The 20,851-nt window shown below is 45.5% G+C and overlaps 1 protein-coding gene across 5 annotated transcripts in view; it reads left to right on the top strand.

Moving 5' to 3' along the window:
- dock9b (dedicator of cytokinesis 9b) overlaps nucleotides 1–20,851 on the top strand; it is a 35,328-nt gene that overhangs the window by 12,246 nt on the left and 2,231 nt on the right. For 3 of the 5 annotated variants that reach the window (XM_074664298.1, XM_074664295.1, XM_074664296.1), the window contains exons 2-48: nucleotides 876–992; nucleotides 4,509–4,598; nucleotides 5,377–5,459; nucleotides 6,446–6,515; nucleotides 6,833–6,928; nucleotides 7,100–7,234; nucleotides 7,311–7,485; nucleotides 7,572–7,627; nucleotides 7,920–7,994; nucleotides 8,073–8,213; nucleotides 8,691–9,035; nucleotides 9,129–9,211; nucleotides 9,514–9,636; nucleotides 9,723–9,802; nucleotides 9,897–10,084; nucleotides 10,490–10,555; nucleotides 11,047–11,139; nucleotides 11,351–11,462; nucleotides 11,562–11,677; nucleotides 12,070–12,156; nucleotides 12,239–12,328; nucleotides 12,428–12,543; nucleotides 12,840–12,909; nucleotides 12,990–13,115; nucleotides 13,200–13,271; nucleotides 13,357–13,503; nucleotides 13,671–13,754; nucleotides 13,869–13,980; nucleotides 14,071–14,249; nucleotides 14,343–14,450; nucleotides 14,568–14,679; nucleotides 14,888–15,018; nucleotides 15,834–15,948; nucleotides 16,036–16,102; nucleotides 16,182–16,229; nucleotides 16,570–16,706; nucleotides 16,952–17,067; nucleotides 17,143–17,280; nucleotides 17,362–17,544; nucleotides 17,623–17,736; nucleotides 17,821–18,036; nucleotides 18,113–18,170; nucleotides 18,524–18,630; nucleotides 19,519–19,641; nucleotides 19,726–19,839; nucleotides 20,252–20,398; nucleotides 20,496–20,706. In XM_074664298.1, the coding sequence (XP_074520399.1) occupies nucleotides 876–992; nucleotides 4,509–4,598; nucleotides 5,377–5,459; nucleotides 6,446–6,515; nucleotides 6,833–6,928; nucleotides 7,100–7,234; nucleotides 7,311–7,485; nucleotides 7,572–7,627; nucleotides 7,920–7,994; nucleotides 8,073–8,213; nucleotides 8,691–9,035; nucleotides 9,129–9,211; nucleotides 9,514–9,636; nucleotides 9,723–9,802; nucleotides 9,897–10,084; nucleotides 10,490–10,555; nucleotides 11,047–11,139; nucleotides 11,351–11,462; nucleotides 11,562–11,677; nucleotides 12,070–12,156; nucleotides 12,239–12,328; nucleotides 12,428–12,543; nucleotides 12,840–12,909; nucleotides 12,990–13,115; nucleotides 13,200–13,271; nucleotides 13,357–13,503; nucleotides 13,671–13,754; nucleotides 13,869–13,980; nucleotides 14,071–14,249; nucleotides 14,343–14,450; nucleotides 14,568–14,679; nucleotides 14,888–15,018; nucleotides 15,834–15,948; nucleotides 16,036–16,102; nucleotides 16,182–16,229; nucleotides 16,570–16,706; nucleotides 16,952–17,067; nucleotides 17,143–17,280; nucleotides 17,362–17,544; nucleotides 17,623–17,736; nucleotides 17,821–18,036; nucleotides 18,113–18,170; nucleotides 18,524–18,630; nucleotides 19,519–19,641; nucleotides 19,726–19,839; nucleotides 20,252–20,398; nucleotides 20,496–20,706 (5,572 nt within the window). The remainder of the gene's footprint in view (nucleotides 1–875; nucleotides 993–4,508; nucleotides 4,599–5,376; nucleotides 5,460–6,445; nucleotides 6,516–6,832; nucleotides 6,929–7,099; nucleotides 7,235–7,310; nucleotides 7,486–7,571; nucleotides 7,628–7,919; nucleotides 7,995–8,072; nucleotides 8,214–8,690; nucleotides 9,036–9,128; nucleotides 9,212–9,513; nucleotides 9,637–9,722; nucleotides 9,803–9,896; nucleotides 10,085–10,489; nucleotides 10,556–11,046; nucleotides 11,140–11,350; nucleotides 11,463–11,561; nucleotides 11,678–12,069; nucleotides 12,157–12,238; nucleotides 12,329–12,427; nucleotides 12,544–12,839; nucleotides 12,910–12,989; nucleotides 13,116–13,199; nucleotides 13,272–13,356; nucleotides 13,504–13,670; nucleotides 13,755–13,868; nucleotides 13,981–14,070; nucleotides 14,250–14,342; nucleotides 14,451–14,567; nucleotides 14,680–14,887; nucleotides 15,019–15,833; nucleotides 15,949–16,035; nucleotides 16,103–16,181; nucleotides 16,230–16,569; nucleotides 16,707–16,951; nucleotides 17,068–17,142; nucleotides 17,281–17,361; nucleotides 17,545–17,622; nucleotides 17,737–17,820; nucleotides 18,037–18,112; nucleotides 18,171–18,523; nucleotides 18,631–19,518; nucleotides 19,642–19,725; nucleotides 19,840–20,251; nucleotides 20,399–20,495; nucleotides 20,707–20,851) is intronic. The other 2 variants (XM_074664299.1, XM_074664300.1) reach the window with 1 other exon arrangement.

Below are 20,851 nucleotides of genomic sequence, written 5' to 3'. Positions count from 1 at the left end.
CACTCGGGAGATTCTCACAACAACAGGCTGTATGTAAAGAAGAATGACGTGAAAGCCTCCTAAAAGTGAAGCATATACCTCATAAGGCCCATCTTCCAATCATTTATGTCTTTTTAAATCTTTCAAAATGAGTCAGACAGATCTAAACTGCGTTTTCTGTGAGGCATCAAGAAGGATCAGCTTTCTGTCTCTGTCTTTTTTTATTCAAACGATAAATTTCCAGCCATTTCCAAAGACTCAAATCTGTCTCCGCTCATCTTCAAACACACATCAAAGCATTGTTTACTTCCACATGGGTGTCACATGTGAAGCTGTTTCCCTAACATCACAGTCTGGAGCAGTCTCTGGGGTCCCTTGTCTGGAATGTCAGAGCGGACGTCTGCGGCCCCTGAGGGAGTTTAATCTGTCCTGGATCAGGAACCGGGCTGGACTATCTTACCTACAGCTTTCTCCTTTGGCTAACAAAGCCCGCTCTGTTACATGGATTTATGATATGATGGAGTAAATGTTTGGACTGGGTGTCTTCCTCCTTTGGGTGTTGGTGGGAGGAGGTGGTGCCCGTTCCTGGAAAGCCTCAGACGACAGATCGAAAAAGCTGGAGGGGTATCTAATCCAGGTTGTGAACGTGAGCTCATGAATGGTACAATGGCACACACAGGCTCTCGCTTCTCACATCTCGTATTTCTGTAAACTCACATTCACGCCTGTGTCTGTCTGCTGCTGGAGCTGGGAAAGAGACAATGGCAACTTGTTGCCCAGACAGTATGATCTCCCTCTGTGTCTCATCCAACAACCCTCACACTCTGAAAACCACTGTACAGAAAAAACACACACAGCTGCAGACTCTTCATCCACTGCTGTGTTTCCTCTTTCAGGTGAAGCCGAAGGTCATCGAGCCTCTGGACTACGAGAATGTGATCGTCCAGAGGAAGACGCAAATCATGAGCGATGTCCTGCGGGACATGCTGCAGTTCCCCACAGACGACTTCCAGGTATGACAAGTCACTGATTTTGATTTAGAAAGCGAAGCTGTGCTGATACGATCAGTTTTACACCTTTGTTAAGTGCAAAAAAACGAAGTGTTATCGAGTGTTTTTGTCTTATTTTCAGTAGAAAATGTCTCTGTTTCGAGAATGACCTTCAGTAACCTCGCAACGTCAAAGCCCTTTGTGCTCTGATTGGTCAGTTCTATCAGAGGGGCGGAGGGGGTAGAGCCAGGGGGCGGTTTTTGCAGCATGGCAGTATTTACAAAATCACCATATTGAATGGAGCAGACTGAGCGAGTTTGCTGTTTGCCAAAACTTCACCGTAAGGCATTGATAGCACTAATAAAATGGCAGAGTGTAGGATACGTCCTTTTGTATTGGACCCCGAGTCAGACCAGGTGTTTTAACTGCTAATTCACCATGTAAAGCTGAGCTGCTCAGCAGAGCAGAGTCCCTGCATCCAGCACTCAGTCGGTCGGCTCTTGGTGGGTGTATCCCTTGGTGGTGGTTGTTTGACTAACTGATATCACAGAGGAGGAGCTGCTTTATCAGATTACTTCAGTAAAAAGAAAGGATCCTCGTGTCGTCACGATGGTCGAAATCTCGCAGCCAAATGACAATGACCTATTTTCAGAGGCATTAAATCTCGTTCTAGGATATCAGAAAAAATACAATATCTCATTTTTTGAAAATTAAGGGGGTGAAAGGTCTTGTTTTCAAATGTATTATATTATATGTAAGTATAAAATCAGGGATCAGCATGATATGTCCTCTTTAAAATAAGACAAAAACACTTGATAACACTTCAGTTTTTTGCAGTGTTTACATGCAGAAAATGATGCCACTCACAAACCAAACCATCCACTTCCTGAAGTCTAGCTTCAAGACACATTCAAGTCTTCAAATCTTCTAAATCATCCTGATCCAGCTGGTTCTGCTTCCCTCAGCTGGAGTATTTCGAGGGAATATCCATGAGTTTTTCAGATTGAGGACCCCCCTGGGTGAAATTTTCTTCATTTACCGTGTGTTATCACTGGCTCTCAGTCCTAAAAACCACACACACCCTTCGTACATGTCCTGCTTGCGTTCCGAGCGGCTCAGAGACTGTGTCAACATTGCGTCACCGCAGCGCTTGGATGGATCTCTGAGGGTCCACTCCCAGTTTGGGGGAGAAAGGGAAATAAAGATGGACTCATGCTGGAGTGTTTGTCATACCTTTAGCCTCCTGAATCACACTTTAAAGGACAAGTCTATTTAAATTCTGCATTTTTATGACTTGAAATGAATCCCTCAGCTTGATTTTTTGATTGTTTTAATCCGCTGTGAAGAAGTAGCCCCTGAAACAAACCCATATTACACTCAGTGTGAGATTTGCTTTAATCTACAGTATCCAGCTGCTTTTGAAAAGCCATGTACTCAACAACTCATTCTGCTTCCTTTTCCCAGTCTGAATTTGATACCAATATGTCAAAGAATTGCATAACACTCAAGTAAAACAACAAAACAAGACAAAGACACACTCGGGAGTTGCAGTTAATAAAGCAATAACAGTTTTCAGTGGGAAATCTTCCACCTACAGTCTGCTTCAGGCTGTTTCACAATCAGGAGATGATGATGAGTGGGTTTCATTACAAGCAGGTCTGCAGAGCTCAGCCATTAGAACTGGCCAGGACTCTCTCAGAGCGTGTGTGTGTGTGTGTGTGTGTGTGTGTGTGTAGGACCCAGCCTGTCCATCTGTCTAACCTGCCATATGTTTCACATCACTGGGCTGAGAGAGGCGAAGGGGGAGCCAGGCCGACATGTGCGTCTAACATGTTACAGGTCTACACACACGGATGCAAACAGAGCAGTTTTAGTGTAAAGTGAATGAAAATCTAGAGCTTAAGGAGGATTTTTGACCACATTTGGTCATTAAAGAAACAACCAATGAGATTGAATCTGAGCAGATGTTGTGAATATTTGGATCCAGCTCGTGTAATCATAAATATGCATGGATTGGACACTCGCTTTCATCTTTCTTCAACCCCTCCGCCCCTGTGTCTGCATACTTACGCCTGCCTGGCATCACCCTCTCGGCCTCTGCCTGTGGAAACACGCTCCTCTGGCCCAGTGGAAGCCATCACAGCTCCGGTTTAATGACTGTGAAAGGAATGCTGTTAATTGGCAGCCAGTGGTTCTGACTGACAGCGCTTAAGTCAAAGTCTCAGTGGAGTAGCTGACGCAGACAGACGTGTGTGGGGTTGGCATTCACATTGACGGACACTTTTATTCTGCAAATCCAGCTTAAATATACCCACACTTGAGTTTTAAGATGAGAAAATGCTAACAACTTAGCCTCTGGAGGTGTTTTAACAAGAGCTGAGGGCAGAGGTTCTGTATCTGAGTGTGCTCTCCGCTGTAAGAATTACACATACATGACAAAACTGGGTCATTGTGCCACTGCTTCCCACTCATCTCTGTGGGTTGAGTGGGAAAGCAGAATGCTAAGTGGGAGCAGTGGTGGCTGCAGCGTCCAAAAGCTTTGATGGCAAAGCAGCTCAACTGTCTCGTCGCCCCAGGGCACCTTTTGCTCCTTGGCGAAGGATCGACACTCTCTTCTGTCTGGCTGTAGCAGGGCGAAGAAGAAGGACTTGTCTTTATGCTGAGCTAAGCCAGCCGCCCTCTGGTTCTATCCTCAGATTTAGTGCTAAGATATGGAAGTTTTATCAGTATTCTTCTGTTTCTTTAGATTGGAAAGTGAAGATGTTCAAAGATACACACATTTTGAGATATAATGTTAAAAATAACAGGGGCGGCATTATGGGTGGGCCAAGAGACCCAAGGCCCACCCACTTTTTAACTAAACTTTTCTTATAATTTTTATATATATTTTTTTAAATAGATTTAAAAAGAGCATGGTGAAATTTTGTCACTTCAAGTTTATTTTGTTAGTGTTAGATGCTCTGTCTTTGTAAAATGAGCTTTGTTTTTTAGCCTGTTAGGAAAAAAAATGACTGACTAAAGGTGGAAAAAACTACCAAATCTGCTTTAAAACTGCACATAGTAACATTAGTATACTGTCAGTCTTTTTTATGAATTTTATTAATGATCTACAAACTTTTGTAACTTAAGGCCCTGCCAAAATTCATCTGGCCCACCCAAAACTGAAATCCTGGCTCCGTCTCTGGAAAATAATCAGCGCTAACCTCCAGCATGACTTTAAATCCTGGAAAGAGGAGAGGGACTCAGCACAGCATAGCAAGCAGCATCCCTCAGTTTAAGTGTCCTTGAGTACAACACTTACCCCGACCAGCAGGAGTCTGCAGCTTACATTGATCTTTGACCCTCCTTTGATGGAAACTACAAAGAGAACCGCCCTGTAGGGATTAATAACACCACGTATAATCACAAGGAGCAGTGAAACTCTGAACACACTCCCGAGGGCTGCGAATGTTTTTACTGGGTGACTGAACTCACCCTGTTGTGTGTACACAGCAGCAGGTTGAAGCTCTCTTCTGCTACTTCTGTTTTTCATCCCTTCAGATCTCCACCCTGAGGCGCCAGGGCCGGACTCTGTTCTCCACCGTGCCGGAGACTGCCGAGAAAGAAGCTCAGTCGCTGTTTGTCCAAGAGGTAAAACTAATACATACCTGGGTGTTAGCGTGCTTTATCCCTCCATCTTCATCCTTTTGTTTGAAGCAGAGCCTTGTTTTCCCTCTTTTCACACAAACACAGGTGCTCAGCCTGCGTTCAGTTAACACACCCCAAAGACTCATTGGATACAGAGGTGAATAAGCCAAACATGAGTCCAGCTTGTTTATGGTCAAAGAAAGATCCTCCTCCTCACATGTTTCCTGAGTCCACAGTTCACTGCTGGTTCACGTGGTGTTGTTTCAGGGGAGATGTGTGCTGGGTTCGGTCCGGGTGTGGCCCTGATAGAGCCTGATAGGGGATAGTCCCCTGTGGCTGCGGCCAGGATTACATCAGAACTACATCTGGAGCAGCTGGACGCTGTTTTGAATTTATTTTTCCACTTTTTAGTGACCCTACGCTTCACTCCCTACTCTGATAAATAAACACATATTGCAATGTCACTACAAAATCTCTCAAAAACATGTTGACTTGCAAACTTTTGTTGAACAGTATTATCTGGAACAGACATTTGTTTGATTAAAAATCCCGTGACATAAAACTTTTCAAACAGAGGTTATGTTTTCATCTTTTATTTTTCCTGTCATGTCACATCTGCTTTCAGCTCCATCAAACCAAAAATGTATTTGTTTTAACCCTGATTTTCTCACGTTGCTGCAGAAACCCGACCCTCCCCATGTCTGGAGGAGTAATGTAAGTGCGTGTCTTAATTTGCTCTTGTTGAAATAACCCCTCACCCTTTGTCATTCTCTCCCTGCAGTGCATCAAAACCTACAAGTCAGACTGGCATGTGGTCAATTACAAGTATGAGGAGTATTCTGGAGACTTCCGCCAGCTCCCAAAGTGAGAAACGCAGCCTAACACTCATTAACGTGTATCTTCTTTATACAAAACCAGAGATATTTTAATCCCTCTTTGTTTACACCCCCTCGAATGTTTCTCCAGATTTCTAGAAAGACGGAAGCATGCCTCTCCAAGCTCTTCCAAAACAATAGCAGCCTTCCTATGTTTTCCTACTGAGGATAAGCACATCTATTCTGGGACGGCTGCTGATTGGTATCACTAAAGCTCTGGGGAAATCCCATGATGCTGCAGCGTCCTTGGTGGAACCACTTTTCCTCCAGGACAGGAATGGGCTTTACAGATGTTGCGTGTCATGTTTAGAACATTGTCGAGTGAAACACTGGACGAGCTGCGGCCTTGGCCTTGGCTGTGTTTGTACAAGCAGTTCCCCGGAGCACAGGTCAAAGGTCAAAGTGTCCATCTGGGGGTTTGAGCTGCACTTAGAGAGGCAGCTGTGATATTTTAGCTACCAGAAGCATATGTCAGATTGCTTCTGCTTGGATTGTGTTAATTGTGGTGTGTTCATACGATCAGTTTAACTCAACTCGATTGAGGAGCTGCTGAAAAGTCTGTCTATCAGAGACCTGACACGACCTCATAAGCACACGATCTGATTACATCTGCAGTAATATCTTTGCCAGAGTGAACCCACAATCCTCCTCCTGTCTTACAAAAATTCAAATGGATCCCCGCTCCTTCATCTTTCAGAGGTAGAGCCTTTGTTCGCTGAGCTCCCACATCTTGGGAATAAGCTGCTGCTTCAAATTCAGGTGGCAGGCTCTTTTTGCACAGAAAGTGGGTTCAAAACTTACCTTTCATTACGCCTGGCTGGCCCGAGAGGGTTGCAGAGGGGTACATGTGAAGAGTGCTAAACAGTTGGGTTACACACACAGGGAAGATTCAGACACACCTCTGTGAGACAGTTTTTTGACGCTATGCGAAGAAATGACCAGTTTTTCATACGAGTTTGTTTCCTGTTTTTTCAGTAAAGTGTTGAGACCTGAGAAGCTGGCGCCTCACCTGTTTGAGGTGGATGAAGATGTAGAAAAAGACGAGGTAAGACCTTCATAATGATGTGTCGTTAAATGAGTTTCCCAGACATCTTCATGACATTTGTAGCGTTTTAAAAGCGCATCGCCTCCAGATAATTACCCCGCTTCAGGGATCGATTTTACCAAAGGCCAGTGACCTTTAATTGACACGACGTCACGGCTGAAGTATCCTGAGATTAGAGGAGTGCTACGTCGATGTAAACATTATCTTAATTAAGCGCAGTCAGCAGGTATTAAAGATCAACTTGAGATTCTCAGACATGTTTCCATCTTGTTAGCTTCATTTGAAAGATGATGTGTTTGTGTTTCCTCCTCCTGCAGGACACGGCGTCCCTCGGATCACAGAAGGGAGGGGTGTCCAAGCATGGCTGGCTGTACAAAGGCAACATGAACAGTGCAATCAGTGTTACAATGCGGGTGAGTAAAGGAACAGTACGCAGCTTCTACAGCCACTGTTTTTACACATGACTTTTTGTGCCATCCTTAAGCGTTCCCATGCTCCATCTCCACCCTTGTGGTATTAATAGAGGGATGTGAGTGACAGAGAGGCCTCTTGGGATGTGAACTTTCTGTGCTTCCACCCCCCAGTCCTTCAAGAGAAGATACTTCCATCTAGCCCAGCTTGGAGACGGCTCCTACAACCTCAACTTCTACAAAGACGAGAACACCTCCAAAGAACCAAAAGGCACCATCTTCCTGGATTCATGCATGGGCGTTGTTCAGGTAACCAGCTGAATTTCATGAAAGCATCTCTGAGCATTCTCAGCACTAAGTGGCGTCTGCGTTCTTTTGTTTTTAGAACAGCAAGGTGCGCCGCTTCGCCTTCGAGCTGAAGATGCAGGACAAGAGCACCTTCCTGCTGGCTGCGGACAGCGAGGCGGAGATGGAGGAGTGGATCAGCACGCTCAACAAGATCCTCCACAGCAGCTTCGAGCAGGCCATGCAGGAGAAGAGGAACGGAGACCTGCATGACGGTGTGTGTGTTTTTGTGCAGCGACACATCATTATGTTTTTATGTGGCTGCGTCAGCTAACAGACCTCGTGCTGATCTCTCCAACAGATGAGGAGCTCGGGAAAGCAGACCTCTCTTCCGGAAGCTTCCAGGACAGCTTTCAGGTAGCCCAACATGAGGATTAGTCTACGAACTAAGGAGGTGTTTTTGATGCTTAGAGGTGCCAAGTTCCTCCACTTGGAGGTGGCCTACATTTTCAACAGGCTTTAAGGAGAATTCTTAAACAGCTGTGTGTCTTAAAATTAGGTCCTAACATTTGTGTGTTGGTGCTCAGCAGGAAAACATCTGCTTTAGTGTGCATGGTTCCCAAATGTAGAGGCCAGATGAGTCCAGGAGTGGAACGTGGCAGTCCAAACAAATACACACACAAATGACTTTTCTGTTTGGCATCAACAGACCGCCAGAGATATCGAGTCCAAAATGAGGAGTGAGGCTCGCCTGAAGCTGTTCACTCTGGATCCTGACACACAGGTGAGCACCACACCCTCATGAACTCCTGTTAGCTTCTGAGATGTGTTCTGCTCTCTGATGTTCAACCTCTTCCCTCAGAAACTTGACTTCTCCGGCATCGAGCCTGATGTGCGGCAGTTTGAGGAGAAATTCGGGAAGAGAGTCCTGGTCAGCTGTAACGACCTGTCCTTCAACCTGCAGGGGTGTGTGGCCGAGAACGAAGAAGGACCAACCACTAATGTACGTTAAGCAGAGAGAAGTGTGCAGCTGAAGGTGTCAAAACAAGCTGCACGGTTCAGTGTTTCTCAATCTGACTCAGAGCTCACACGTCGTCAAGAATCCTGTGAAATATCTCAGAGCAAACGGGGTCGAGCTTTAGATCAGTTAAGAAGATCACAGACAGTTCAGATGGCCCACTTGGCAGGCCTCTGTCAGAACTCGTGTTGTTGGCATGAGGAGTTAAAGTTACCACGGCAACCAGCCTGGGCCTCCCACCAAGCATGAGCACAAGTCTGAAGTTGGTTTCCTGCTGTCACTCTGCGGAGCCTCTGTTTCTGTGCTCAGCTTAAAGAGACCACAGCGATTAGCTCTGAAATGGGTTTGCGTGATGGAAATGCATGAATGGGAGGATGGATTACATCAACAGCACAGTTTGACTTGATGGAAAAGTGCATTAGGAAGTATAAAAATACTCCCCTTCCTCTCCTCTTCCTGCAGGTTGAGCCGTTCTACGTCGTCCTCTCTCTCTTCGACGTCCAAAACAGCAGAAAGATCTCAGCTGACTTCCACGTGGATCTCAATCACCCCTTGGTTCGACAGATGACATCCAGCCCCACTAACGCTCAGGATGTGCATATCAACGGCGGCGGACATGGCCCTCTTGCTGCTCACAGGCAGGCGTGTGGCCTCCCTGAGGGGGCCCTCAGGTACCCTAAGCAGGGCGTGTTCTCAGTCACGTGCCCTCATCCTGAGATCTTCCTGGTGGCGAGGATCGAGAAGGTGCTCCAGGGAGGGATCACTCACTGCACTGAGCCGTACATGAAGAGCTCAGACTCCACGAAGGTGCAGAGATTAGGGTGTTAATTAGAGTTTGCTTTAGAAATCCGCCATGATTAACGACTAAAAGGAGTCTTGTGTTGTCTTTGCTGTGTGTAGATGGCTCAGAAAGTGCTGAAGAATGCAAAGACAGCGTGCAGCAGACTGGGACAGTACAGAATGCCTTTTGCTTGGGCTGCAAGGTGGGAGCACAAGCCTGCTTATGGGGAATATGGGTCGTTATGTAAAAGTCTTCTGATGTTTTTATTAAATATTGACGAAGCTTGCAGTGAATGCTCACAGAACATGATAAAAAAAAAGAACAATCCTTGTATTTTCTGACTTATCCTCGTCTGCCATGACACCCTGTAGTTATTTGAATTTAGGACACTCCATCTGAACTGAGAAACTGTCAAAGCAAAGCCTTCTGGGACACACAAATCTTTAAACCACCCGTGCAGAACTGAGATGTGCACTGTTTTCTCTCTCTGCTCTGTCTCTGCAGGCCTGTGTTCAAAGACGCATCAGGAACTTTGGACAAAAGCACTCGCTTCTCTGCTCTCTACAGGCAGGACAGCAGCAAACTGTCAGACGAGGACATGTTCAAACTGCTTACAGACTTCAGAAAGTACGCGCCCTGTCTCCTCCATCGCTCTTTAACTTATCACTATCTCTTCTTTTGATTCATTTTTAACTGCAGCTTCTTTGTTCCAGGCCTGAGAAAATGGCCAAACTCCCCGTGCTGTTGGGAAACTTGGATGTCACGATTGATAGTGTGGCGCCTGATGTAACAAGTAAACCCTCTAAATGTTTACAAAATCCCTGTTTGTGTCTTTAAGCATCAACACACTCAGCCTTGACTTGGCCTCTGTCCCTGTGTCTGCGCAGACTGTGTGACTTCCTCGTACATCCCTGTGAGGAGCTTCGAAGGCAACGGGCCTGGCAGTGCGCTCCTGGAGGTGGAAGAGTTTGTCCCATGCATCGCTAAGTGCTCCCAACCGTTCACCATCTACAAAAACCACCTCTACGTCTACCCAAAACACCTCAAATACGACGGGCAGAAATCCTTCGCTAAGGTACAAACAGCATCAGATCTGGGATTAATTTCAGTTCTTCTTTATCCTTTACGCAACAAAAAATCACCCAAACATGGAAAGCGATGCTTTTGTTTGGCGAGCGTTCCTCCAGCGTCATCAGTTTGACAACTGGCAGCCGAGCAGCAGAGCTGGATAGAATTATCCTTGCACAGAGCTTCTGATTAATACATTAATACTTCTCTTTTCACTGGGTCAGCTCCACGTAGGAAAGCAGGCTACTTCCTCTCCACCCATCTGTCTCTCTGCCCTCTTTTGTTTAAATGAGAGCAGCAGTTCTGGCTCTATATTGAAAGTGATGGATGGATGGCTTAAAGAGATACCCTCCATCTTGCTCTTACTGATTTAATCTGCCTGCTTTGTAACCTTTGACCCCTCTCTCTTTAGGCGAGGAATATCGCTGTTTGCATTGAATTCAAGGATTCTGATGAGGATGACGCCCCGGCACTGAAGGTACATTTAGAAACACAAAGAAAAAACAACTTTTTAAATTTTTTTAAAATTATTACTATTATTTTACTACTTTAACAATTATTTATTCACTTATTCCTGTTTTTGTATCTATTATTTTTCCCCTTGGTCCCCTTTACAAATTTATTTTAGGTATTCACCAAAAGGATATTTAGACAGATATTTAGCTGAAGGAAAAATAAATAAATAAATAAAAATTATAAATTCAAATTTAAATATATATATATATTTATTTTTCTTTTAAAATCTATTATTTTTATATATTCATTTTTATTTAATTAAATAGACAAAAATGAAGAGAAAAAAATAAAAAATTAGATCTAAGATGTATTGAATAAGTGATATAATTACACGGTATTTCAATAAAAAAAAAAAAAAAAACACACAAAAGAATGATGCTTGTTAATCATCTCTCTCTGCAAAAATATTTTATTTCATCTTATTTTTTCCCTTTTCTTCTGAATCTTCCTCAGTGCATCTACGGCCGTCCTGGAGGCCCTCTGTTCACGAAACATGCATACGCAGCCGTCCTGCACCACCAGCAGAACCCTGAATTCTATGATGAGGTGCTTTTTCATGCTCCAGCTTCTCGTTATTAGCTCTAATGAAATAATGATTGGTTGCATAATAAGAGAGTAATTGCTAAGAGAGTGAAGAGATGCTCGAAGTCGAGAGAGTGTGATTTTTCAACTCCTCTCTGGAAATCCTCTACGGGCATTTCTCACTCAAACAAAGCTTGTCTGTGTTAAAGAACCGATGTGTTCGTGTCTCCTTTAGATAAAGATAGAGCTGCCGACTCAGCTGCATGAGAAGCATCACCTCCTCTTCACCTTTTACCACGTCAGCTGTGACAGCAACAGCAAAAAGAAAGACCTGGTGGAGACTCCAGGTAGGCTGTGGATGTTTTAACATTACATGAGGAACTCTGGCTTTTTGTACTGCTGCTCATTTCACCAACATGTGACTGCACCTGTCCTCTCGCCTGCAGTGGGCTCTGCCTGGCTGCCTCTGCTCAGGGACGGCAGAGTCATCATGAATGAGCAGCAGCTGCCTGTCGCTGCAAATCTGCCTGCTGGGTACCTGAGCTCCCCGGATGGCAACAAGGTAAACAGAGAGGATTAAAGCTAAAGTATTGACTGTTCTTCCTTTAGGATGCTCCTCAATTTCCAAGATTGGATTCCCCACATTTCCATCATCATCTCATGAGTTATGATTGGATTGGGACCGTCTGATCAGGATTCAAACTGATGCATTAAAACCATCAGTAGCATCTTGCTGTTAAGACCCCTCTGGTGCTGGTTTGTGGTGCAGGGCTAATGGGTTTAGTACAGATTTAATTAAAGCTGCTGTATGAATACTGAAGTGGATCATCAGGTAAGCTTCAGGGCAGAGAAGCTGGTGCTGATGTGAGATTTATCTGCATGGCTTCCCAGACACTGCAGACTTAAAGCACCATGATTTCTGCTGCATTTATTGACGTGTGTGTGTCACTGCAGCACTCGGGCTCTGAAATCAAATGGGTGGACGGAGGAAAAACTCTCTTCAAAGTCTCAACTCATCTTGTTTCTACAGTTTACACTCAGGTAACTCCACGATAACCCCAAACAGACTTAATCATTGCATAATACATCATAATCTAAACAGAAATTTGTACATTTCTTCCAGGATCAGCACTTGCACAACTTCTTCCACCACTGTCAAAGCATGGAGATGTCAGAACAAGCTTCAGAGGGGGGGCTGGTGAAATACCTGAAGGTATCGTAATGAGGACGCACCCTTTTTCAGCATTCATGCTCCATCAAATACAACCCTGACTGAGTTTACCTCCTTCTGATGTTTGTCTTTCTTCTGCAGAGTCTGCACGCCATGGAGGGTCACGTCATGGTCAACTTTCTGCCAACGGTTCTCAACCAGCTCTTCTGCGTGCTGACAAGAGCCACGCATGAGGATGTGGCTGTGAACGTGACAAGGCAAGCCAAACAAACACACACACACACACACACACACACACGGTGAATACCTCTGCAGAAAGAAATGCCTCGGAGCGATGTAAGTAGCAGGCCTCATCCGAAGAAAATTACGACAGCAGCAGCAGCAGCAGCAGCGCTTTCATTTGGTTCCCGTCTCATTAAAACTCACCTATGGTTTCCTCTCCCTTTATGTTTGATATCTCAGGAGGGTGCGTCTTTGAAGCTTTGTAGGAAGTGTTTAAATTAGGAGTCCATGCCTTTGAACGAATAAAACTAACTCCTCATTTCCTCCTCAGGGTGATGGTTCATGTGGTAGCTCAGTGCCATGAAGAGGGGCTTGAACATTACTTGAGATCTTACGTCAAGGTGATTTTCCTCGTGCTATTCCTACAATATTTAAAAACACTTCTGCAGAAAATGAACTGATTTCTTTCCTCTTTGTTCAGTTTGTGTTGAAGCCAGAGCCATACTCCTCCAACAATATCAAAACAGTTCACGAAGAGCTGGCAAAGGCCATGACAGCCATTCTGAAGCCTTCTACTGACTTCTTAACAAGCAACAAGCTGCTAAAGGTAAACATGTCAACAAAAGACACATTAAAAAGGGGTTATCAACAGGCACATCAGAAGTATAAAATCTGCATTCCTCTGTCGCAGCACTCGTGGTACTTTTTCGAAGCCCTGGTGAAATCCATGACCCATTATCTCATCGAGAGCAGCAAAGTCAAGGTAGGAAGGTCCCACCTCTTTATGTGATCCTCTTTCCTCGAGGCTGAAAACCACCTCACTCTTCTCTTCATCCTCTCCCATCAAGCTCTCCAGAAACCAGCGCTTCTCTGCGTCGTTCTACCACGCCGTGGAGACTCTGGTGAACATGCTGATGCCGCACATCACGCAGAAATACAAGGACAACCTGGATGCAGCTCGCAATGCCAACCACAGCTTGGCAGTTTTCATCAAGGTTGGCGCTCGTCCTGACGCCTGCGGGGCTGAATTGTCCTTTGATATGTAGATGAGTTTGAAAAATTGCCCTTTAGTTTGGCCTTTGAGGCGTCCTGACTGCAGATTTTGAATAACACGCATGAGCTGAAACAATAACTGTGTGTTTGCTCGTCTCTTTACATCCAGCGCTGCTTCACCTTTATGGACAGAGGCTTTGTGTTCAAGCAGATCAACAACTACATGAACTGCTTTGTTCCTGGAGACCCAAAGGTGAAAGCCTGCTGTGATCACATGTTTATTTAATGCTGTAAACTAAAATGAAGGCCTCTTTAAAAAGTGTTCATTTTCATATTGATTTAAAGCTGATGTCACTCCTTCTTGCAGACTTTGTACGAATTCAAGTTTGAGTTCCTGAAGGTCGTCTGCAACCACGAGCACTTTGTCCCTCTGAATCTGCCCATGCCCTTTGGAAAAGGCCGGATTCAAAGATTCCAAGGTGAAAAACACACACACACACTCTACGCCACTTTCACAAAAGCAGCTCAATCTGTGTCTTATTTTCTCTTCTGATGGATGCCGTCCACAGATCTGCAGCTGGACTACTCCCTGACAGACGACTTCTGCCGAAACCACTTCCTGGTGGGCCTGCTGCTGAGGGAGGTGGGCGGGGCTCTGCAGGAGTACCGAGAGATCCGTCAAATCGCCATCCAGGTGCTGAAGGGGCTGATGATCAAGCACACGTTCGACGAGCGCTACAGTGCGAAAGTGAGTCCTACACCTGCTGGATGTTTTATTTCTTTATTTCTCATCTTGGTTTGTTTGTTTTTTCTGACTCATGAAGATTAACTGTGTTTCTAGAGTCAGCAGGCCAGACTTGCAACCCTCTACCTCCCTCTCTTCGGCCTGCTCCAAGAAAACGTCTACAGACTTGACACCAAAGAGTCAGCCCCCTTCAGCAACCATAATGTAAGCCTGACATCTAGTGGACAGAAGCAGTACTGCAGCTATGTGCCATCCTCTTGGATATTTTAAGGCAGTATTACTGCTTCTTCTTCAGCTTCCCTTCTTTTATTTGCCCACCAGAATGCCAGAGACGACTCTCTGCTGCCCAACTCCATGGTGACTCCTCAGAAACCTGGCAGCTGCATAGAAAACGCGCTGCACAAAGACGTCTTCGGGGTCATCTCGGGAACAGGTAAATACTCAAAGAGCAAAGCCAGAGCTAATGGGGTGGGAACTTGGAAATCTTCATAATGAGGAAAATGTTCTCTCGCAGGGTTATCACCTTTTCTCTTTCGGCTCATAAAGCTAACGTCCCTTGAAACGGCTCAGTCTAACTCTCCAGATTGTGTTTCATTCATATCCAGCTGTTTTTAATGAGTGTTTTTTTCCTGCTCATGCAGCATCCCCTCACAGCTCCACTCCTAACGTCAGCTCAGTTCATCACGCAGACTCCAGAGGCTCTCTGGTGTCGACGGACTCTGGGAACAGCCTGCTGGACAAGAGCAGCGAGAAGACCAACTCTTTGGAGAAGGTAGAGGAACACCTGGTAATAAGTTACATGATCATTTTGAAGGGTTTTTAGTTTAATTCTTTAGGACGACCTTAACCTTAAATTCTCTGCACTCTTGGACGTCCACACTCTCCTCCAGCCCCCACTTTCCTCCGTAACCTCCCACCCAAAGGAGCGCTTCACCAGGCGCCACTCGGTCAACATGCCCCCTCTCCCCTTGGACCCTGACGACCCGCCTCCTAACCGCGCCACAAAGCGCGTCACCATGGACTTCTCCCTCCTCTCTGTGCCTCTGCTGCACGACACTGAGAGTGACAAACAAGCCGTGAGCATCAAGGGAGCTGAGGAGGAAAACGTCTCCTTACAAGTATTCCTCCTCCTCCTCCTCGACCTGTGTGGCTTCTTCAGCGGAGACTTTTGGTTGGAGTTGTGCAGAGTCCAGTAAACAAAATGCTTTTGAGAACAAACCCAGCCGCTTGTGGTTGCAGATATCTGTACAACCCTCCCAAAGTTCCTCCCAACATTCTTCTCCTCTGCGTGTCCCACTTTAGGGAGTGTGTGTGCTTTCCCTGAGGCAGGAGTCGAACTGACCTCAGCAGCCTCACATGTAGGATGTAATGCAACTATTTCTCCAAACCTGCGCTGATGTTGTTATCTCAAAGTGCAGAGCTGCTGCAGCCTATTTTTCCACCCTGAAGGAAAAAACTTGACATTTCTCAGCTCGGGAGTTTTGGGTTGTTTGATCCCTTTGAAGTATTCGTTGCACAGCTCTACTGCCTCCTCTTGACACAACCTAAACTTTTCCCCTCTCGTTTGTTTCCTGTCTGTCCTTTCAGAACCAGTGTGCGTCAGCTCTCGGCAGCTCCGTGCTCCGCTGCGACAAACTGGACCACGATGAGATCAAAAACCTGCTCATGTGCTTTCTGCATATCCTCAAGAGCATGTCAGAGGGTAGGGCGGCCTGTCAGTGAGCTTGATTCTAACAAGTGTACATGAGGAGAAGTCAAAAACCATCTTCTCTGTGTTTCATCACCCTAGAGGCCCTGTTTGCATACTGGAACAAAGCTACACCCTCAGACCTGATGGACTTCTTCACTCTGATAGAGTAAGAGCAGAAGGACAAGTCAAAGACCTCAAACCACTAAAGCAGAAGCTTCACCTCTCTGTCTCTTCTTGTCCTGCAGAGTCTGCCTTCATCAGTTTAAATACATGGGGAAGAGATTCATCGTCAGGTACAGGAACTAATCACGTCACGTTTCCTCTTCGACTCATTAAACTGATTCTTAATCCAACTCACAGCCAGGCTCATACTGACAAACAAGCAAACAGCTGCTCAGTCTTTTAACCCCTTGCTTCTGGTTTGTTCTCTCATGCTGCAAAGTTGATAAGTGGTTAATAACGTGGCCCCCGGCCCCTCCTGCATGGGTAAGAAACTTCTTTTCTTCTCTCTTTGCTTCATTAAAAGCACGATGCATCCTTTGCTTCTTTCCTTCCCTAACGACTCCAATTAGATATTAATAAAACATCTTTTGATGAATCCTTAATTCACTGGCATCTCTCTTCTCTTGACAGGAGCCAGGAGGGGGCGGGGCCTGTAGCTCCGGACAGGAAGTCTCTTACTCTGCCTGTTTCCCGTAACAGGGCGGGGATTCTGCACGCACGTCTGCAGCAGCTGGGGACGCTGGAGAACGCTCACACCTTCAACAACAGTACGCCAAAAACATACTCATTATTAGGCACTGCTCACTTACTGTGTGAATCTGCAGAAATACTTGAACATTTTGTCAGTTTTTATCTATTTGCTGTGAAAAGAAATAGAATTCAAACTTCAAAAGTTTATTTGTGGTCTTCTACTGACCTCTGCTGGCAGAAAAAAGTGTTGCAAGAACAGAAATCTTCATCCATAAGAAGCAGAATCTGAGTCTGAGTGATTTTTTGAATCGTTTTCCTGCAGTGTACCCTCACACAGAAGCAGACGTGAGCAGCCAGTGTCTCCTGGAGGCCAATGTGTCGACAGAAGTCTGTCTCACTGTGCTGGACACGCTCAGCATCTTCATCATGGGGTTCAAGGTATGACGCTTCGATAACCTGAGACTTTAAAAAACATTATGTCCACGTTTCTCATGTTACTCCTTGTGTCTACAGACGCAGCTGAATTCAGATCTCGGTCACAACCCCCTGATGAAGAAAGTCTTCCAGGTGCACCTCTGCTTCCTGCAGATCCCACAGTCTGAGACTGCGTTGAAGCAGGTCTTCACCTCACTCAGGACCTTCATCTACAAGGTGAATGAGAGGAAATGCACGTTTATTTTCATTTCTATCTTCTGTCTGTCTCCTTCCTCATCTTATTCCTTCCTCCTCCAGTTCCCCTGCACCTTCTTCGACGGCCGGGCCGACATGTGTGCCTCTCTGTGCTACGAAATCCTCAAGTGCTGTAACTCCAAGCTGAGCTCAATCCGGAGCGACGCGGCTCATCTTCTGTACTTCCTTATGAAGAGCAACTTTGACTACACGGGGCGCAAATCATTCGTACGGACACACCTGCAGGTACGTGTCTCTGTGTGGTTGTTTTCTCTTTGCACATGCTCACCAATCTCATGATGTTTCACCTTTCTGTTCCTTCAGGTGGTGATTGCTGTCAGTCAGCTGATTGCTGATGTCATCGGTATTGGTGGGACCCGTTTCCAGCAGTCTCTTTCCATCATCAATAACTGTGCCAACAGTGACAAAGCCATCAAGGTGAAGGAAGATGATAGCTCTCAGTGTCACTTGGTTTAAACTTTGTGCAAAGTAGTTTATAGATTTATTTTCTGACTGTTTCAGCACACGGCTTTCCCGTCAGATGTCAAGGATCTCACAAAGCGCATCCGCACAGTGCTCATGGCCACAGAGCAGATGAAGGAGCACGAAAACGACCCAGAGATGCTCGTTGACCTCCAGTACAGCCTCGCCAAATCTTACACCAGCACACCTGAGCTCCGTAAAACCTGGCTGGACAGCATGGCTCGCATCCACAACAAGAACGGAGATCTGTCAGAGGTGATGTTTGAGATGCAGGAAATGACTTAAACATTTCACCTCATGTGCTCATTTCCTGTTTGTGTTTCACCTGCAGGCTGCCATGTGTTACGTGCACGTAGCTGCTTTGGTGGCTGAATACCTGTGGAGGAAAGGTGAGCGGGGATGTGATGATTTACTGTAATTCAGAGAAAATAAAGACGAGCGCAGGTATCGCTCCATCCCACACACACACCTTCATCTCTCCCACCTTGGAGCACACGTCCAAGGTTCATGTCTTGGTTCAGGTGTTGAAAACAATCCAGCATTCCTGAGATAACGTTCAAGTTCAGCCTTTGGAGGGATGTTATGTAACGTGACAGGGTTTTATTAGGGAACAGGTCAGTGTCAGGTGTGGTAGAAATTCAACCACGAAGCAAAAGCAGCACAACTCAAAAGAGCGTTTGCATGTTTGATTGAATCTTCCTGATCCATATGTTGTTGCCTTTCTCACTTTTATCTCTTCCAGGCATGTTCAGGCAGGGATGCTCATCTTTCCGTGTCACCACTCCCAACATCGACGAGGAAGCAGCCATGATGGAGGACGTGGGGATGCAGGACGTTCACTTCAACGAGGTAAACTCTTCTTTTGCATCCTTGCCAGTCAAAGGGTGGTGACAAAGTGTCCTGTGATGTTTTAGGACCTCATCATTGTGGACACGTGTCACTGAATAAGCTTCCTGCAGAGCGCTTATCTCTGCTGTGTATCAGTTCCTCTGTGAAGGGAAAACACAGCAGACTTTGCACAGGGCTTGGTTCCTATCACTGATCTGGAAGCAGGTGGGACACTCTTCGGGGGGGGATTCAGGGTCAGGGATGCAAATCCAGTCCAGTAGGGTCAGTGGCTTTGCTTTTCTTTTTTGTATTGATAATCTCAAGATGCATGATAATAGCAATAATTGTGCTTGTGAATTTTCATATAGGAAACATGATATATGTTGAAAGATAAAAACAGAAAAAATAAAAAAAAATAAAAATTAAATAAAAAATAAATAATAGATGAATAAATTAAATTATAAATAACCGAATAAATTATACAGACAAACAATAACCGGTCAACCTGATTCTGAAAAAAAAAACCCACTGTGCAGCAGTCTATAGGATTCTTTAAAAGGGGCAGTGGCTTGTTGACACAGAGGCTTTACGCCTGTCCTCTTGGAAACTGATAACCCTGTGAAAATGAAAGTGATGGCTTCAAACCGTAAGACTTTTTATGAGATGGTCAACACATCCCGAGGCCATGACGACCCTTTATCCTCCATTTGCATCCCAATGCTTTCCTCTTTATGAGCCAGACTCTGGACCCATTTCCTCTCATGTCTGCTGTCCATGCAGGAACATCACGCTCGGTTTAAGCCTCCTAAATGCAGCCAAATAAACACAAAGTTAGGGGTTAGGGTAATGTTAGGGTTAGGGTAAGGGTTAGAGTTAAGTTAAAACGTTTTCCTCTGCGTGTGTGTGCAGGAGGTGCTGCTGGAGCTGCTGGAAGAGTGTGCTGACGGCCTGTGGAAGGCAGAGCGTTACGAGCTCATCGCTGACGTCTACAGGCTCATCATCCCCATCTATGAGCAGCGCAGGGACTTTGAGGTAAAGAAGGCTCTTATGACACATCTGTACAATTACGGTCAATTTAATGCACGGAAACTGAAAATGCAGCTTTCTCTGTAACAGAAACTGACACACCTGTACGACACTTTGCACCGTGCCTACACCAAAGTGATGGAGGTGATGCACACGGGGAAGAGACTTCTGGGTACCTTCTTCAGAGTGGCCTTCTTTGGACAGGTAAAGATCTCACTAACCTGTGTTCAACCACAAATGCTAACACGGAGACACATGACACTCAAATCTCTCTTCAATTCTCTCTTCTACTCCCTCTTCAAGGCTGCGGTAAGTCTGCAGAGGTTTAGCTGTGTCTGTTAGCCTGGCGTGCTCCACCAAACCTAGATTTATGTCTCTGTAGAAAACAGCTCACATTTGCATGTTTGATGTTTTTGCACCTTTTTGTTTGATTTGTTAGCATGTGAGGTTTCAGTTTCATGCACTGAAGATCTCGTAGATATTTTGTTTTCTGTTTGATGATGCTCAAAAGTGCTGTGCCTTGTGTCTTTTTTGCTATAGCGTGTTTTCATGGTCAGTCAATAAAAAGTCTACTTGCGCAGTATTTAAGCTGGCTCCCTCATCCTCTCCTCTGCAGGGATTCTTTGAAGATGAAGACGGAAAGGAATACATCTACAAGGAGCCGAAGTTCACCCCGTTGTCTGAGATCTCCCAGAGGCTCCTGAAGCTCTACTCGGACAAGTTCGGCCAGGAGAACGTGAAGATTATTCAGGACTCTGGCAGGGTGGGATCATCTTTGTGTGTTAATTAATAGAGCATCAACTCTTAGTTGTCCATGTTAGAGCCAAAATAACATTTTTATCTACTTATTTATCTCCCAGGTGAACCCAAAAGACCTGGACTCCAAGTACGCTTACATCCAGGTGACCCATGTCACACCCTACCTCGACGACAAAGAGCTGGAGGACAGGAAGACGGACTTCGAGAAGAGCCATAACATCCGTCGCTTTGTGTTCGAGACGCCGTTCACAGTGTCAGGGAAGAAGCAGGGAGGGGTGGAGGAGCAGTGCAAACGGAGGACCATCCTAACCAGTACGTCACACAGAGAGGAAACTCAGCTATCTTCTTTTTTTACGAGGAAAACAAGTCTTATCGCTTCAGCAGAAGCTTATTTGAGTCCATCTTTTTTGTTGTTAATACCTGAGCTGTCAGTCAGATAAGGCCAGGTGATGTTTAT

The sequence above is a fragment of the Halichoeres trimaculatus genome, unplaced genomic scaffold, assembly GCF_033239565.1.
Source record: "Halichoeres trimaculatus isolate MK-OKI-2021-1 unplaced genomic scaffold, fHalTri1.1 fHalTri1_scaffold_24, whole genome shotgun sequence".
Taxonomy (NCBI): domain Eukaryota; kingdom Metazoa; phylum Chordata; class Actinopteri; order Labriformes; family Labridae; genus Halichoeres; species Halichoeres trimaculatus.
Note: the sequence above shows the minus strand (reverse complement) of the source record. Positions and strands in the feature narration are given on the sequence as shown.